Here is an 18,647-nt window from a genome sequence, read left to right on the forward strand (position 1 = left end):
ATATGGGTTATAACTAGTGTTAGGAAATTATTTTGTCACTTTTCAATAAAGTTTCAAGCATTTTGCATCGTACATTTTTTATAATTTTAAAAACAGTAATTGGTCTCAAATGTCACTGTTTTTTTTATCAAATAAAATGCTTTTTTATTCTGATATCAACATTAAAATTATAAACTCTATGTGCGTGTTTGTTTTTAAAAAGTAAACTACCGGTATATAAATCAATAATGTCAATAATTTAAAAATAAATAAATTGATACATATAAAATAGTAATAAGTGTGGTTATGGGCAAACAATCAAACAACAAACAGCAATTAAAATATTCTTTATTAATTTGTGATAAATACGCATGTTCATCACACATCGTCATCTTTTCATTTGGTTTATTGTCTTTCATCGGCATTCGCTGCGTGATGGCTAATATGCAACACCCCTGAAAAACACAATGCACCTAATGGGTAATAAAGTTATAAACAATTAGCGCTAATTCATTACCATTCTACATAAACGAAGTCAACGCATTCGATACAGCTGTACTGCACACGCGTTTTAAAGAAGTGTAACGTGTCAGTTAAGTACCTTGTGTAATCTACATCCCTTTGTGTCAAAACTGGATTAATCTTGATTACGAAACAGCAGTGAATGTGTGCATGGATTATGTTGGAATTTAATGCCTAATGTATACGGTAAAGTTTTAAAATATTGTTCAACTTAGTGTTTGTTTTTGTTCAAACATAGAGCATGATTGTTCGTTAGGATCTTAAATTCGCCGATCGGTCGACTGACGAAATTTATGAAAATTAATGCCTGACGATTTATAATGGTTTCACAGTATGTCTTTTTCCCCCTTATAATTTCCCCTATGATTACATGAGTTGTACGCCCCCTGTTTCCACATATAATAGCCGGTTTGTTTATATGAGTATCTGTCTTAGGTGATGGTTTCCACATAGAATGTCCCCATGTTTACATAAGTATCTGTTTTCAGGAGTAATTACCCCCTGTGTTTACAGGAGTAATGTTCCCTGTGTTTGCATGAGTTATGTCCTCTGTGTTTGCAGGAGTAATGTCCCCTTTGTTTAAAGGAGTTCTATGCCCCTGTTATCCCCTGTGTTTCTAGGAGTATCTGTCCGGAGTGAAGAAGGAAGAGGAGGAGGAGGATCTGTCAACACGCTGTAAGTGGTTCTGGATCAGAGTCTCCACCAACATCCTGGTCCTCGCCATGATAGGGGGCGCTGGCTACCTGATCTACTACGTCTCGGACGTTCTACTAAGTCAGTCCATCAAAGTGAGCACTAGACACTTATGAAGGTTCTATATTTGTATTATTAATAGTTTGTTTGTTTTTTTATAATTTAGGATGTTCGATACTATGTTTGTAAGTTTGATAGTTTTGGAAAATGTTTGGCATACATTATAGGACCTTACAAGTTTTGGAATTATTGTGTTTGCATTATTGTGTTGTTATGCCCTCTTTTAGAAGAAGGCATTTTAAACCAATATATATATACATACAGTTATAAATTATTTTGACATTTGTGAAGTTTTCAGACAGAAGTGGAATGTTGGGGCATCCATGTCCTATGCACACATGTCTTGGTTTTACTATTGCTGATATCTGATTTTGTGGTCATTCTAAGAGTAATTTTGGCAATATGTCGATTGTAAATACGTTATATCAGTAAAAAGTCAGCAATGCGAACATTTTACATTGCCATCTGTGAATTTCAATGTGGATAAAGAATGACTGTAGATTAGTCTTAAATGTGGATGGTGTATATTTTTGAATAGTTAATATCTGGATTACACTTTGTTGACAGAGATAGCATTAAGTGTTGAAAACTGGAAATTAAAACTTTCTGGCATTCAATTTTAAAGTTTTCTTACAACATTTTGATGTTTAAACGAAAGGTTGAATTCATATTAGTATAGACAATTTTGCAAGGACTCCAAAAGTAAAGTTATAGTTGATTTTGTAATGTTCACATGAATGAAAATACTACAAATATGTCTAGTCATACAGTGAAGGGAAATGTTGGACAAATCTGGGTTTTGTTATTTAAATTGCATAGTCAAACTTCAGACACCTTTTTATTGCGAAAGTAGATAGACACTTGGACAATATCAAAAGGTTGATGTTTGGCATACATGTTTAAAAATATATCTGACATTTTTACTTAGAATATCAAAGAAACCAAGGTAGAATACAACAGGAAAATATTTTTCTTCTAATTGCTATGATTATTTATGTAATTAATGAATGTTATTGCATATTAGATTGTATTTTAATATTATGCTAGTATGCTGTGTGAAAATTTTGTAGTCACTTTAGCATTTGCTCAATGAGTCATGCAAGTTTTGTCATGTTTGTGCTGTTTTTTCATGAACCAAGGAAGGAAAGGTGAACAACCACTCTTGTCTTTAACTGCCTTTCTCAGTCTGCATATGCTTATCGCTATACTTGTTGGTGTTCTGCCAAGTCATAGATCAGAATGATGTTGAGGAATGTCATCATGCATTTGATATACTTAATTTGGCTGAAATTTCTTGTAAAACTAATAAGTAGTGGTAGATGTTATCACAGATGTACAAGATCTTACTAATGTTAGATTCCTGCTGGTTCAATCTGTTACAAACGCCATGATTGGCCACAAATGACTGATCATGGTCTTTCTGTGAGATTTCATGGCACCTAGCATAATGTAAGATCTTTTTACAGCTTAGTTCAGAAAATGTTCTGCAGTATGAAATGTATTCTTGAAAAATGTTTTTGTTCTTAAACACACATAGACTTAAAATTCTTGACTTTCTCTTTCAAGACACTGAAATTAATGCTCTGCTTCCTATGCCGATATTTGCCGTTTTAGTCATTTGGACTTTTTGAGCAATCAGGACTGACAGTCATCAGAAAATCCTAAACTATTTGCCATTTGAAATGGTTAGAATTAGTTGACAGCAATATGCATTATATAATTAGGTAACAGTGACTCAATATAAAAGACAGAAGTCAAATGTTAAAAGAAAGAATGCACAGCTTTTTATATCTGTCTAACAGTTTCCAGCTTTTCATTTGCTTTGTTAGTTATCTGTAGACTGCATACAACATGAAAGATGGAAAATGCTTAGATGTTAATGTGGACCTTTATTATGTCTAGTCCTTGCATCTAGCGATAATGCATGCGGTTTTGAAAGCTTGCTCACATATGAGTTGTGTTCTGAGAAAACTGGGTTTAATGCATGTGCATTTGCAGTCCGCCAAGGCTAATTAGGGACGACTTTTTCCGCTTTTATAGTATTTTTCGTTGAAAGGAAGTCTCTTTTACACGAAAATCCAGTTAAGGCGGAAGGTGTCGTCCCTGATTAGAGTAGAGTAATCTGGGACGACACTTTATGCACATGCATTAAACCCAGTTTTCTCAGAACGCGACTCATATAGACATATCTAGTTGTGTACACTGTGTGTAATATGCTCGGATGGCAATGTGATTATCAATCATTGAGGATTGATCCATATTAAAGGGCGAGATTAAATGGGAAATGTGTTACAGCTCTCAAAGTGCTTTCAGCATCTATCTAGAAGGTAGCCATATTTTGTGTGAATATGTATAATGCTTATGATGCATATTAGTATAGTACTTGTTTTGATTCTGGTCACCTCTTTTTGTGTTATAAAGCATTTCAGAAATTAATTTAGCCTCATTCTGTGAAAACTGTGCTTAATGCATGTGCATAAAGTCTCATCCCGAATAAGCCTGTGCAGTTTACAAAGGTTAATCAGGGACCATTCTTCATGCTTCTAAGGTTTTATTTGTTTAAGGGATGTTCCTTCTAAATTAAAATCTTGTTAAGACGTAAAGTATCGTCCCCGTTAAGTCTGTGCTCAATTAGCTTCAACCACATTTATTGCATACAACAGTAATTTGTCTTCACATTTTTCTGCATTATCTGTAGGAGACAGAACTTTGATGACTCCACTTTAATTCTATATTTTGCTTTTTGTGTGCCTTAAGTTTAATTTTGTAGATATATTTTCTATGACATAATCACACAGAGGTTAATTCAGTTGATAGTCTGTGAAAATATTTAGGATTTATGTTGACTGATATTGTTTTGTTTTTAACATATTTAAAAAATTTATTTGAAATTTTGAAATTAACAATCGGTAAATTGTATTCAAGAACACATTAATATGTAATTTTATGCTTCCCCAAAATTTATTTTGGGGGATGCATATAGTCGCCGCTTCGTCTGTCGGTGTGTGTTTCCGTCCGTGCACAATTTTTGTCCGGGCTATTTCTCAGCAACTAATGACCAGAATTCAATGAAACTTTATGGGAAGCTTCACTATCAAGAGGAGATGTGCATATTATCAGCGGGTTCTGGTCGGATGATTTTTAACAGAGTTATGGCCCTTTGAAATTTTCTATAAAAAAGTTATTGTCCCCCCAACTACTGTGCCCTCAAGACGTTTCCTTTTATCTGAATATATAGTGCAATATTGTGACAAAAAATCTTTGGCGAGCATCACCCGTCTCCGACGGTTTCTTGTATATTTTGTTATCCATACATTCAGTTAGATAACATGCATGTAAGAACCATCATACACATGGATTCATTAATGCTGATACAAATCATAAAATTAAAAAAAAGCTGACTTGATCTGGTATTTTATACAAAAATCCCTTTAAATACAATTGTCATTGAATAGTTTGTCTCTGCATCATAAAAAACACACTGTATTAAAAATATTAAAGCATTTAATATCACTCACGAGAATCTCAACAGGCATGAGTATTTCTTTGTGGTAACTTAATCACATTGACAATCAGGTTGCCTCCCTTTTATGTCAAGGGAACTAACCCTGTAGCATGTTTCAGGTGGACATTCTGATTTTAAATGAGATGGCTATGCCCCTGACAGTGTCTGGGGTCAATCTCATCCTGCCGTTTCTGTTCTCCTTTGTGGCACGCTTTGAGGCATACAAGCAACCAAAGAACCAGCTCTATATCAACATGACCAGGTGTGGACAAAGTTATATATGACGATTTTTGTTCTGGGAAAACAAAGCTTAATGCTTATGTGTAAAGTGTCATCCCAGATTAAACTGTGTCGTCTTCACAGATTTATAAGGGAGAACAATTTCTGCCTAAAACTTGATTTTTGCTAAGAAGAGACTTATTTTTTTAGAAAAAATGCTATATAAGCTAAAGTCTAATTGTCATGCCTGATGAGCCTGTGCGGACTGCGCAGGCTAATCTAGGACATCACTTTATGCAGATGCATGAAGCCCCATTTTCTCAGAGCACGGGTCATCTGCTGTTTTGATTACAACCTATTTGTCCTATAATAATTTGTATTTAAAGACATAAACTACGATTGGATATTTTCTATATCACAGTATTGTAAGAATCTGGAATGAGACATCAAAATTGGAATTGACATCATTGTTTATTTTGTGTTCTTAATGTATTTCTGTAAAATTATACTTTTAGATTTATAAGCTCTTTTCCATGACTTTTTCATTAAAATTGAGTGTGTTTTTAGCTTGCCTTAGCACATAGTGCTCTTTTTTGTCAGTGCTTTTGTGCGTTCATCTGTGTGTTGTGTGTTAACTTTTTTCTTCTAATGACTTCTTCTCCTTATATATGTTGATGTTAAAAACTTGACTTTGTTCTTATACTGTCTTAGATAAAATAAAGTCATTGTCATAAAGAGTAAAAAAGATCAAGATAAAAGTAACAGTTATAAAACAAACATCATAAAATCTACATATAAAAGTTTAGGTTCTAAATGTGTCAGGTCTAGGGCTCTCTTGTTTATAATGCTGACTGTCATTTAGAACTGAGTTCATGCCTTGGTCAACTATGCAGGTATCTGTTTTACGTGTAATTAAAAAAAAACACGAGGTAAAAACTGCATATATCGCATTTAAAAAACACATTTTATTCCAAATAAATGTCTTGTTCCAACATCACATAATAGTTTGGTCTATTGCATTTCTCTGTGTATAGCTATTGCCTAACTACCACTGTGTTTCAGGACTATGCTTTTGAAGGCTGCCACCCTGGGTGTTCTCGTGTACTTTTGGTATCAACGGTTGGAAACTACTGTCTTGGTAAGTGTTGCCCTAACAGTAATACCCTGGTCATTATGCCTAAAATTTGTCACATTGTTTGTTAGCATAACAATTGGAAATTCTTCTTTTATTGATCTTAGACTGGAAAGGCCCATTAAGGAAATGTTCACTCAAAGTTATCACAACTTTTTTAAACATTCTTTTGTGAAAAGAGCAATCTATGAAACACAATCTTAATAATTTAAACAATTGAGCCTAGCTGTACAAAAAACAAGGTTTAATGCATGTGTGTTTACTGTTAACACAGATTAGGCACAGTTAAATCAGGGAAGACTATTTCTGCTAAAACTGGATTAAAGCTAAAAAGAGACTTCCTTTGAACCAAAAATACAAAAAAAGCTGAAAGTGTTGTCCAGGCTATTCAGCAGGCTGTTACTTAACTTTACCCCGATAGTGTTGTCCAGGCTATTCAGCAGGCTGTTACTTCACTTTACCCACATGCATTCGTTGTCCAGGCTATTCAGCAGGCTGTTACTTCACTTTACCCACATGCATTAGTTGTCCAGGCTATTCAGCAGGCTGTTACTTCACTTTACCCACATGCATTAGTTGCCCAGGCTATTCAGCAGGCTGTTACTTCACTTTACCCACATGCATTAGTTGTCCAGGCTATTCAGCAGGCTGTTACTTCACTTTACCCACATGCATTAGTTGTCCAGGCTATTCAGCAGGCTGTTACTTCACTTTACCCACATGCATTAAACCCAGTTTTTGCCAGATCAAGACTCATTTTTATCTGCAAGCACGCTGGCTCCAAAGGGTGTTTGAAATGCACATGTGTACATTTCAGTGTCGTGAAACATTCATAGGACAGCAGATCTACCGCCTTGTCATTGTGGACTTTGTCTTCATCCTGCTCACAACATTCTTTGTAGAGTTTGTCAGAAGGTAAGACAATTATGATATGATAAGGAAATTGTGCATTTGATGCTGATAATAATTATGATGGTGGTGAATTTGATGATAATAGAGATGTAGAATTATGCCAACATTGATGTGTTTCTGATGAACACAATGATAATGATGTTGCAACTATCAAAATGTGGATATTCCAGGCACAACTTAAGTGCGTTTCTTTTTACCATATATATGTACCACTTATAATAACAAACTACTGCAGTGCCTTCGGCATTGTGATTGTCCTGTGTTACATGTGTGGTTTTCACTACATAAGATTTGTTACTGGCATTGTGCTTGCTGTACTGGTGCACATGTGAAGCATGACTGGCATTGTGCATGCTGCATGTATTTCTAGGGGGTTTTCTGCTATGTACAAACTCCCGTAAAACTGACCAGATCTCAAAGCAATTGGACCCGCTCCCAAACAGAAATTATTTTATTTGTTTTTTAAAGAAAAAAGTGTCAAATGATTATTATATTTCAATTTATTGCATTAACATCTAACAAAGCATATTACTATAACCATGGCGCGGAAAAGGCCTGATGTGTTAATATTTGTTGATAAAAACAATCCCAATTCAGTCCATTTTGTTGAAAAAAATCCATTTTGGCAATTTTAACAATTTAAAAAAATCACAATGTCACCAGACTCCTTTTCCCAAAATGGCTTGAAAACCCCCTGATTTCACTAACAATGCATTGTACAAAGATGTTAAGATATGATATGTTTGCTATTGATGTACTGTTTCCCATCACAATCTCATGGTGACTGTTTATAATAGGTATAACACACATCCATGTATAAGGAGCACCGGTTTTAAATGCCAATTTTTTTTTTTAACCTTTTACCACTTAGATACGTATTTTGATGCATTTGTAGTCCCATAGAAAGTTAAAGATCTTTCTCACTAGGTTCAATATTTAAAGGCTTTATTTCCAACTCTTAGATACTGATGAGCTGCAAACAGAATAAAACCTGAACAGACTGCAAGTTTCTCGAGTTACTCGCAGGCTGTTCTGGTTTTATGCTGTTTGCCTATAGCCATTTTCACTTTGCTTCTAAGTGGGAAAAGATTAAGACAAGAAAACTAGCAAATAGGACCGAAAATGTCTGTAATTTTACTAATGTGCATTCAATTAATCCATGTTATTGGAAAGCTTGATATTGTTTTCAAAGAAGGAAGTGTTTGTATGACATGGAGCATTGCTTGCATAGCACTACTTTGGTAAAAAAGTTTGCATTGTACACAGTTTTCTTTGGTATGGATGTATTATCAGCTAAGATTACTTTTGTATGGGGAAAATGTGATTTGTTATATGTTTTTTTTTTGTCATTATTAACATACACTTGAGTTTGATGCATGTGCTGGTTCATTTTGTTTTTAGCTCTTCTGGTCGTAGGCCTGAAGAGCTTATGTCATGGCGTGGTTTCCATCGTGCGTGCGCTAGACTTTTTCTTGTTTACGCGATAAAGTCCACAGTTTTGATCCGATTCTTTTCAAACTTGTTCAATGTCTTTATATTCATGAGGACTCGAGCCCTACTGAAAATGGGTTACATCAGAGTAAAAAGTCCAGAATTATCTCCCCTTGAATTTGAGAAAATTGTGAAATAAGGCTTGTTTACACAATAAAGTCCACAGTTTTCATCCAATCATTTCCCAACTTGCACAGTGTCTTTATCTGAATGCTGAGTCAAACCCTTTAGAAATTGAGCAATATCGGAGTTATAAGTCCAGAATGATCTCCCCTTGAATTTGAGAAAAAAATGAAAATTCAGTTTTTTATGTGATGAAGTCCATAATTTTCATCCAATTCTTGGCAAACTTGCACCGTGTCTTTGTATCAATGAGGACTCAAACCCTTTTTTAAAAAGAGCAATATCGAAGCAATAAGTCCAGAATGACTTCCCCTTGAATATGAGAAAATTTTGTAATCCTGCTTGTTTACGCAATTTATTCCACAGTTTTCATCCAATTATTTCCAAATTTGCACAGTATCTTTATATCAATGAGGACTTGAAGCCTATTGAATATGAGCTGTATCGGAGAAATAAGTACACCATAATCTCCCCTTGAATTTGAGACAATTCTCCTTGTTTGCACGATTAAGTACACAGTTTCCATCTTATTTTTTCCAAACTTTCACAGTGTTTATAGCAGTAGAGCGATTCAGGCCCTCATGGGCCTCTTGTTATGATGTTGTCATCAAATATACAGTCAATCTTGTTTTAAGAGACCACTAAAGGGAGTAACCAAAAGTGGTCTCTTAATATAATGGTCTTTAAATTTAAAAAAGGCCATTTGTGATGGATGCAGACCTTTGATTTTAAATCCAGATTTAGGATTATCTCCTTTTGACACAGCGATTTCAGCTTTTGTAATCAAATGAATCTAAATATAAATAAAATGAATAAAACAACTTTTTACTTAAAATAAGTTGTATTTGTTATGCCCCCCTTCGAAGAAGAGGGGGTATATTGCTTTGCACATGTCGGTCGGTCCGTCCACCAGGTGGTTTCCAGATGATAATTCAAGAACGCTTAGGCCTAGGATCATGAAACTTCATGGGTAGATTGATCATGACTCGCAGATGACCTCTATTGATTTTGAGGTCACTAGGTCAAAGGTCAAGGTCACGGTGACCCGAAATAGTAAAATGGTTTCCGGATGAAAACTCAAGAACGCATACGCCTAGGATCATGAAACTTCATAGGTAGATAGATCATGACTTGCAGATGGCCCCTATTGATTTTGAGGTCACTAGGTCAAAGGTCAAGGTCATGGTGACCCGAAATAGTAAAATGGTTTCCGGAAGATAACTCAAGAACGCTTACGCCAAGGATCATGAAACTTCATAGGTACATTGATCATGACTCACAGATGACCCATATTGATTTTCAGGTCAAAGGTCAAGGTTACGGTGACCCAAAACAGTAAAATTGTTTCTGGATGATAACTCAAGAACGCTTTTGCCTAGGATCATGACACTTCATAGGTACATTGATCATGACTCGCAGATGACCCCTATAGATTTTCAGGTCACTAGGTCAAAGGTCAAGGTCACAGTGACAAAAAACTTATTCACACAATGGCTGCCACTACAATGGACAGCCCATATTTCTCTCTAATTCTAAATACAAAGTAAATGGTTTGCACGTAGAATGGGTTTTTCTGATTCCAAACTCATTCGCGATTAAATTTACATGCACTTTTACTGTTCGACACTTCCAATACTCGAATTTTTTAATTTAACGTTAATACTTTCCGTTTTGACATTTTAATTTCTGCATGTAAGCTTATATATATCTGACATGATTATGGGTCATAGGGAAATAAATAAAACACCTTGATTGAAAACTAAATAAACACGCCTGATTGGAAAATTTGCTAACACACACTAATTAGCATTATAACAATTACATTTTTTAATGACCAGATTTCGCTACATGTTCTCTCGAGAACACTGTGAAAATGTTTGTCGCGTCGGCGCATTGTTTCTGCAATAAAATTGGCGATAAAATTTGCCACTTAACGTCCCAGATAGTAAACTCTTTAACCCGTAGACTGTTGGCAATACCTCACTATATTATTGGACACCAAAAATTGATAAGCAGTCAGCATTAACACCGGTCAGGACCGGTCATCGCGACAAAGGAAAATGGCTGGTGTGAAATCAAAGGTGTAATTGTTCATGTTATCGGCTTAAATAAGCAATTAGCATTGATTTTTCCCTGAACGGTCAACAGATTTACCACTTTTACCTTAACGCGGTCGCTTAATTCAAGACTTGGGCATCAAAAAACACTAAAATCAGCGGTCGCTGGTCGCGTAAGACAAAAGTCGCTTAATACAATATGAAAATATAGTTAAAACGCTCGGGCGTGATTTAAAGTGGTTGCATAAGACTAAAGTCGCTTAATTCAAGTGGTCGCAATTACAAGATTGACTGTATTTGCATTACTATTTTTTTTATGTTCTTGCTTGAACAGTCAAGTCGGAGGGATATAGAATTGGGTCTGTCAACCAGTCTGTTTGTCCATCTGTCAGTCACAAAACCTTTTATGGCCTTTTCTCAGAAAGTATATAAGATATCAACATAAAACTTCATAGGTGTATAGATATCAATGAGGAGAAGTGCCATGCATAAGAACCATAACCCTACACTTTCTTTAATAAGAGTTATTGCACTTTATTTAGTTTTTTTGTATGTCAATTTGTTTTTAGGGTTATATCTCAGATACCATGCAAGATTTCAACATGAAAATTCATGGGTGTATTGATATTAATGAGGAGAAGTGCCATGCTTAAGATCCATAACCCTACTCTTTCTTAAATAAGAATTATTGCCTTTGCTTTTTTTAGCGAGGCTGTTTTAGGAGAAAACCTGAGGTATTGTCATAGCCAGCTTGTCGTGTCGTCCGCCCATGTCGTGCTAAAACCTTAACATTGGATCTACAATCAATGTGCTTCCACCTACAACTTTGAAACTTCATATGTAGATGCACCTTGATGAGTTCTACACGCCACACCGATTTTTGGGTAGCTAGGTCAAAGGTCAAGGTTACATATGACCTCTAAAAAAAATTCTGACAAGCTTTTGCAGCCGAGCATGGCACCCATTATGTGTTGCTCTTGTTGTATTGTAGCTTTTCAGGGCCTTATCTTAGATATGATGCAACATTTCAACATGAAACTTCATGGGTGTGTAGAAATCAATGGGAAGAAGTGTCATGCAAAAGAACCATAACCCTGCACTTTCTAAATTAAGCGTTATTGCCCTTTGTTTTGTTTTTTTTGTATGATGTAACTTTTCAAGGCTATATCTGAGATACGCTACGAGATTTCTGGGGATATCAATTCAACGAATTTGCTTGCTCCACCATGCTATGAGTAATATAGGTTTTTCCAAATATTTTATTTTATTTTATAAGAAATTAAGAAATACTATAATAAAGTTTGTTTAATACAAAAGTCTGTGAACAAGTCCCTTTAATGCATGCCTAGTAAACCAATTCCTACATATATCAGCACTCCCAATAAACCAATTCCTACGTAAGAACTCCCAATAATTGCTCATTGCTAATTTAACAATGTCAGATTGATGAATCAAAACTTATTTCTGAAATCCAGCTCATGCTACTAAATTAAGCCTTTCTCTGGGGAAATAGGGCTTAATGCATGTGCATAAAGTATTATACCAGATAAGCCTGTGCAGTCCACACAGGCTTATCATAAATTTCCGCTTTTCTATGAAAAAAAATCAAAAAAGTATCTTCATAGACAAAATCCAGTTGAGGCGAAAATTGTTGTCCCAGATAAGACCGCACTTTACACAAATGCAGTTAAGCCACATCTTCCGATAAAGCAGCTAAAATTAATCTCTCCTAATCATTTTTATGCCCCCCCCTCCCCCTTCGAAGAAGAGGGGGTTTATTGTTCTGCACATGCTCTATCTTCGTTTATATTTCATTGAATACTATCAAAATTTCAGTATTTGAAGCAAAGTGATTACTCTACATGCTGGACTATCAAACAATTTCTTACAATATGTCGAAGTAGTTTTATTTTGTTGAAATGTTTTCTATTCATCCTGTTTATGCTGTTTTCCGACCGAATTTTCTATTTTTGGGGGAAAAATCTACCATTCTTCCGTGATGTTTTTCGTTGCAATAGAAATTGATGCACCATTTATAAACTCGACCATGCGCCTTGTCTAAAAAAACTTATCTTTATGATATAACTTTAAAGAAAAAATGAGGAACTTACCTCTCGCGCGTGGCTTTTTTTGTTATCTGGTATCGACATACACCTAATGATGCCTGTCTCGAAATGTCTTATTCTAAATTATTGCACTCGCACAACTTTATATCAAAAGGCCTGATAAGGCCTCATAAGGGATAATGCATGCGCGCTTGTTATGAAAAAATTGTCAAGAATATTTGAAAGGCCACACACATTATCACAAAAAAATTGCAGAGTTATCTCTTGAACATTAAAAGTAACGGTCAAGCAAAACAAGCTGTCTAGTACTCGAAACTAACAAAAAAAGTGTCGGTCCGTCTGTCGGTCTGTCCGTCGGTCCGTCCACCAGATGGTTTCCGGAAGATAACTCAAGAACGCTAAGGCCTAGGATCGTGAAACTTCATAGGTACATTGATCATGACTGGCAGATGACCCTATTGATTTTCAGGCAACTAGGTCAAAGGTCAAGGTCACAGTGTCTTGAAACAGTAAAATGGTTTCCTGATGATAACTCAAGGATAATAAGGCCTATGATCATGAAACTTCATAGGTACATTGATCATGACTGGCAATGAACCCTATAAATTTTCAGGTCACAAGGTCAAAGGTCAAGGTCACAATGTCTTGAAACAGTAAAATGGTTTCCTGATGATAACTCAAGTATTTTAAGGCCTATGATCATGAAACTTCATAGGTACATTGATCATGACTGGCAGATGACGCCTATCGATTTTCAGGTCACTAGGTCAAAGGTCAAGGTCACAGTGACTCAATATAATAAAATGGTTCCGGATGATAACTCAAGAATCCTTACGCCTAGGATCATGAAACTTCATAGGTACATTGTTCATGACTGGTAGATGAACCCTATAAATTTTCAGGTCACTAGGTCAAAGGTCAAGGTCACAGTGTCTTGAAACAGTAAAATGGTTTCCTGATGATAACTCAAGGATAATAAGGCCTATGATCATGAAACTTCATAGGTACATTGATCATGACTGGCAGATGACGCCTATCGATTTTCAGGTCACTAGGTCAAAGGTCAAGGTCACAGTGACTCAATATAGTAAAATGGTTCCGGATGATAACTCAAGAATCCTTACGCCTAGGATCATGAAACTTCATAGGTACATTGATCATGACTGGCAGATGAACCCTATACATTTTCAGGTCACTAGGTCAAAGGTCAAGGTCACAGTGTCTTGAAACAGTAAAATGGTTTCCTGATGATAACTCAAGTATAATAAGGCCTATGATCATGAAACTTCATAGGTACATTGATCATGACTGGCAGATGACGCCTATCGATTTTCAGGTCACTAGGTCAAAGGTCAAGGTCACAGTGACTCAATATAGTAAAATGGTTCCGGATGATAACTCAAGAATCCTTACGCCTAGGATCATGAAACTTCATAGGTACATTGTTCATGACTGGCAGATGAACCCTATAAATTTTCAGGTCACTTGGTCAAAGGTCAAGATCACAGTGTCTTGAAACAGTAAAATGGTTTCCTGATGATAACTCAAGGATAATAAGGCCTATGATCATGAAACTTCATAGGTACATTGATCATGACTGGCAGATGACGCCTATCGATTTTCAGGTCACTAGGTCAAAGGTCAAGGTCACAGTGACTCAATATAGTAAAATGGTTCCTGATGATAACTCAAGAATCCTTACGCCTAGGATCATGAAACTTCATAGGTACATTGATCATGACTGGCAGATGAACCCTATAAATTTTCAGGTCACTAGGTCAAAGGTCAAGGTCACAGTGTCTTGAAACAGTAAAATGGTTTCCTGATGATAACTCAAGGATAATAAGGCCTAGGATCATGAAACTTCATAGGTACATTGATCATGACTGGCAGATGACCCCTATTGATTTTCAGGTCAAAGGTCAAGGTCAGTGAAAAATAAAATATACACACTATGGCTGCCACTACAACTGACAGCCCATATGGGGGGCATGCATGTTTTACAAACAGCCCTTGTTTTTTATTGATAAACACCTCTTTGTAGTTTAAAAGTGACCTCTTCACAGATTCAAAACATTACAATTTCCAAAAACTTGTCATTAATCTCAAATACAAAATTATTTTCAAACAAGCAAAGAAATGAAACGGATTTCTGAAACCTGGCATTGCTACTTAATTGAGCCATGCCCAGGGAAAACTGGGCTTATTGTATGTGTGCCATCCCAGATTGGCATTTGCAAACTCCATTGTCTGTGACATGTGATTGAGTGTTTGTTATATTTCAGACTCATGAAAGAGAATTGTTTCAAGAGCTGGGGCTACCCGGAGTTCGAGATTGGCAGGAACACCCTCAACCTTATCTACTCCCAGGCTCTCTGCTGGTACTAACTGACAGTGGTTAATTACTGTGTAGGGATTAGAAACTATTGTGCATACATATTGGGCTCTGCTCTGTGAAAAGGGGGTTTAATGCATGTGCGTAAAGTGTCGCCCCAGATTAGCCTGTGCAGTACGCACAGGCTAATCATGGAAGACACTTTGCGCTTTTATGATATTTTTTGTTTGCAGAAAGTCTCTTCTAAGCAAAAATCAAGCTAAGGTGGAAAGTGTCATCCCTGCAGTCTGCACAGGCTAATATGGGACAGCACTTTCTGCCAATTCATTAAACCCCCTTTTCACAGAGCATGACTCATTTATTTCCTATTCATGTCTTTTTTTTTCAAAAAGTTAACTTGTACTGCAGGCCTTTCTACACAGTTTGCACTTATGTATGTTGTTTCCAAAAAAAACAAAAACATTTTGATTCATGATTTTATTTCTTTTTTATATCGGTATGCCATATTTAATGTCTTTAAAAATGTACTTGCAATCAAACTACCGTAGACTACAAATGTCCCATATGTGAATTAACCAACATCACATTTTATATTTCTTGTTTCAGGTTGGGTACATACTTTTCACCAATGCTGTCCCTAATCATGATAATCAAGTTGTTTATCATATTTTATGTTAAAAGGGTAAGTATAATGCAGGATTTGAACAATTCAATAGTGTGTTTTTTTCAATATAAACTTTAATCCATATATTCTTGTAGCATTAAATTGTTACTAATGCTTACATGGATTTCTGTGTATTTATAATATTTAATCATCAGCCTTAATAGCTATTGGATTATGTTCAGTGCTCATTCTTCTTTTGTACTTTAAATCTGACAACTTGAAGCAAGGTGTACATGGGAAACCTTGCCGAGCTGTGTAATCAATTCGGAGACGAGTTGGATGAATTCAAGCACTCAAAGACACAAACCTAATAACTTATTTATTCCTATCACACAATTTAAATATTTGTGTTGTGTGCAAAATGATTTTAGACTATTTATTGTCAAAAGAAGTATAAAATTGCTTGAAAGTAAGTGAATCAAACTTGTGTGTTAATATGAAATCGATATGTGATTTTTGCCACTCAAAATGGTCCTTAAAGATTTCTTGCAAAAGTGGTGTAAAACAAAAAATCGCTACACCACTCGTAATCTTTCTTCAGCAAGTAAGCTGTTGCACACGTCAGTAGTCAAAAGAAGTTTTCATTTAAATATAAATCTTTGAACTTTTCATCCAAATTGTTTAGATAAAAATAAACATATATGGCTACCAAATTTTACTTTCAATAGTTGTTCATACGAGGCTGATTTTTTATCGTTATATAGCTCTCTTCATTGGTCTTTAAACCATTTTTCCATAGTAAAAAAAAAAGAAAAAAAAAGAAAAAATAATTGAACTAGCAAATGGCTAAAGCTCTACGCACCAAAGATTGTATGGAATTAACACAATATGTTATTCAGTATGTCATAGTTACACATTTTAGCTTCCAATATGAGCTGCTTATATGCACACAGCCCAAGCAATATATTTAACAACATCATTATTATTTTCCTTTCTTATGCAGTTGGTTTAAAAAGGTAATTCTTTCGGAAAGACTTCCAGTGATCAATTAACAAAGAAACGACCTGTTCACCAACGAAATTACCCTTACAAAATTATTTTGAAAACTACATCTACCCTAAGACTGCAAGCAAATTACTAGACCTAGTCTGTATTGTTGTTGAACATATTAAGGCAGCGTTAATTCTTGCCCACAAGTATCTCAATAAAAATTGCATTAAAATGCATTATGATACACCAAATCTTTCTGTTTTCAGTTATGCCATATATTCCAAACACATTTTATTCTAACTATATTAATTAAATACATGTACATTCAAATCACAGAAACACTTCATATTATAGTCTGCTTGTGTTTAACGTGTTTGAGTTTACACACAATCATCTTAATTATGTAGGACTAATTTATTTATTGCATCAAATGCACATTAAGTTTGGTGAACTTTGCATTTGGTAACTTTTATATTGGCAATGTGACGCCCATAAGCCTACGCTTTTAATTTATTTCTTGCATAGTTGTTTGATGTATATCTTACAGAAACATATTGAAGGTAATCATCAGATGCTTGGTGTTTTCCTATAATCAAAAGAAAAACCGTCAAAAATGACCCAATCTTAACCTGTAATACTCGCTCTCTGGAACAAATGAAGTCAACTGTAAAATTATGTACCTGTAGGGTCATACAATGATTAAGGGTTGAAGATTAAAGCTTAAATTTATACAACCCTTGAGTTTTCTTATGAAAAAATATTAAAATGGTAGGTTAAAAGTGTTGTTTTTTCAGTTATTAGGATATTCATGTATGTTGCACATTGCATTAAGAAGTTTCTTTTTTTAAATATATATAAAATGATGCATAATTTAAGTAAATTTCAATATAACAGTTTAGTTACTTTCACTATGGTCTGTATTGTTCATAAATCTCTCCTGTTCTGCCTCCCAGTTCAGTGTGGTGATGAACTGCAAGCCGTCGCTGCGTCCCTGGCGTGCATCCAGGGCCCACACAATTTTCCTCTCCTTCCTCCTCCTGTTCTACCTGCTCACACTGGGAGCCATAGCCTACGCCATCATCTTGTGAGTAACCTGGTTACCATAGTAACCAATTTCCAGGTTTTAAAGTCTTTTCAAATATTTTTTATCTCATTTTAGAAAATTGGGTTGGATAATACAAGGTTGTGCATAGTGCACTGTAAAGTATGGTATAATGGTGTCTATTAGCGTGTTGTATCCTTGAGACTTTATGATTTGTTGCATAACCATCAGTCTGCTTCTCACTGACCCCTTGAATAAGTCCTGGGACAGTACAAAAAAGCACACCATATACATGTATATTCTTACTTCTAACATTTAAAATTTCCTTAAATTGCATATGACTGTGAATATCTGTACAATTCTCAAATACGTTTGTTATTAAGGAACAATTGAGCACATTGCAAAATATTATTAGATTCCTGTATTTTAACATTTTTATTGTAAAATTTAATGTTAGGTACATGAAGGGAATAAAAGGACATTAAAAAAAAAATAGTCCAAAGACACTATTTTATTTCTTATTTGAGCCTCCTTCTGGGTAAACTGGGCTTAACGCATGTATAGTATTGTCCAAGATAACCCTGTGTGGTCTACACTGGCATGTATAGTATCGTCCAAGATAACCCTGTGTGGTCTACACAGGCATGTATAGTATTGTCCAAGATAACCCTGTGTGGTCTACACAGGCATGTATAGTATTGTCCAAGATAACCCTGTGTGGTCTACACAGGCATGTATAGTATTGTCCAAGATAACCCTGTGCAGTCTACACAGGCATGTATAGTATTGTCCAAGATAACCCTGTGTGGTCTACACAGGCATGTATAGTATTGTCCAAGATAACCCTGTGCAGTCTACACAAGCATGTATAGTATTGTCCAAGATAACCCTGTGCAGTCTACACAGGCATGTATAGT

General features: G+C 35.4%; 1 protein-coding gene and 1 long non-coding RNA gene across 4 annotated transcripts in view; one reads left to right on the top strand and one right to left on the bottom strand.

The window, feature by feature from the left end:
- Positions 1-18,647, bottom strand: part of LOC127866698 (uncharacterized) — a 194,114-nt gene that overhangs the window by 103,719 nt on the left and 71,748 nt on the right. The window lies entirely within an intron of this gene.
- Positions 1-18,647, top strand: part of LOC127866670 (transmembrane channel-like protein 7) — a 42,906-nt gene that overhangs the window by 13,089 nt on the left and 11,170 nt on the right. For all 3 annotated transcript variants that reach the window (XM_052407404.1, XM_052407405.1, XM_052407406.1), the window contains exons 9-15: positions 1,122-1,289; positions 4,879-5,021; positions 6,041-6,116; positions 6,928-7,025; positions 15,045-15,140; positions 15,701-15,776; positions 17,642-17,772. In XM_052407404.1, the coding sequence (XP_052263364.1) occupies positions 1,122-1,289; positions 4,879-5,021; positions 6,041-6,116; positions 6,928-7,025; positions 15,045-15,140; positions 15,701-15,776; positions 17,642-17,772 (788 nt within the window). The remainder of the gene's footprint in view (positions 1-1,121; positions 1,290-4,878; positions 5,022-6,040; positions 6,117-6,927; positions 7,026-15,044; positions 15,141-15,700; positions 15,777-17,641; positions 17,773-18,647) is intronic.

The sequence above is a fragment of the Dreissena polymorpha genome, chromosome 2 (assembly GCF_020536995.1).
Source record: "Dreissena polymorpha isolate Duluth1 chromosome 2, UMN_Dpol_1.0, whole genome shotgun sequence".
In the NCBI taxonomy this organism is placed as follows: domain Eukaryota; kingdom Metazoa; phylum Mollusca; class Bivalvia; order Myida; family Dreissenidae; genus Dreissena; species Dreissena polymorpha.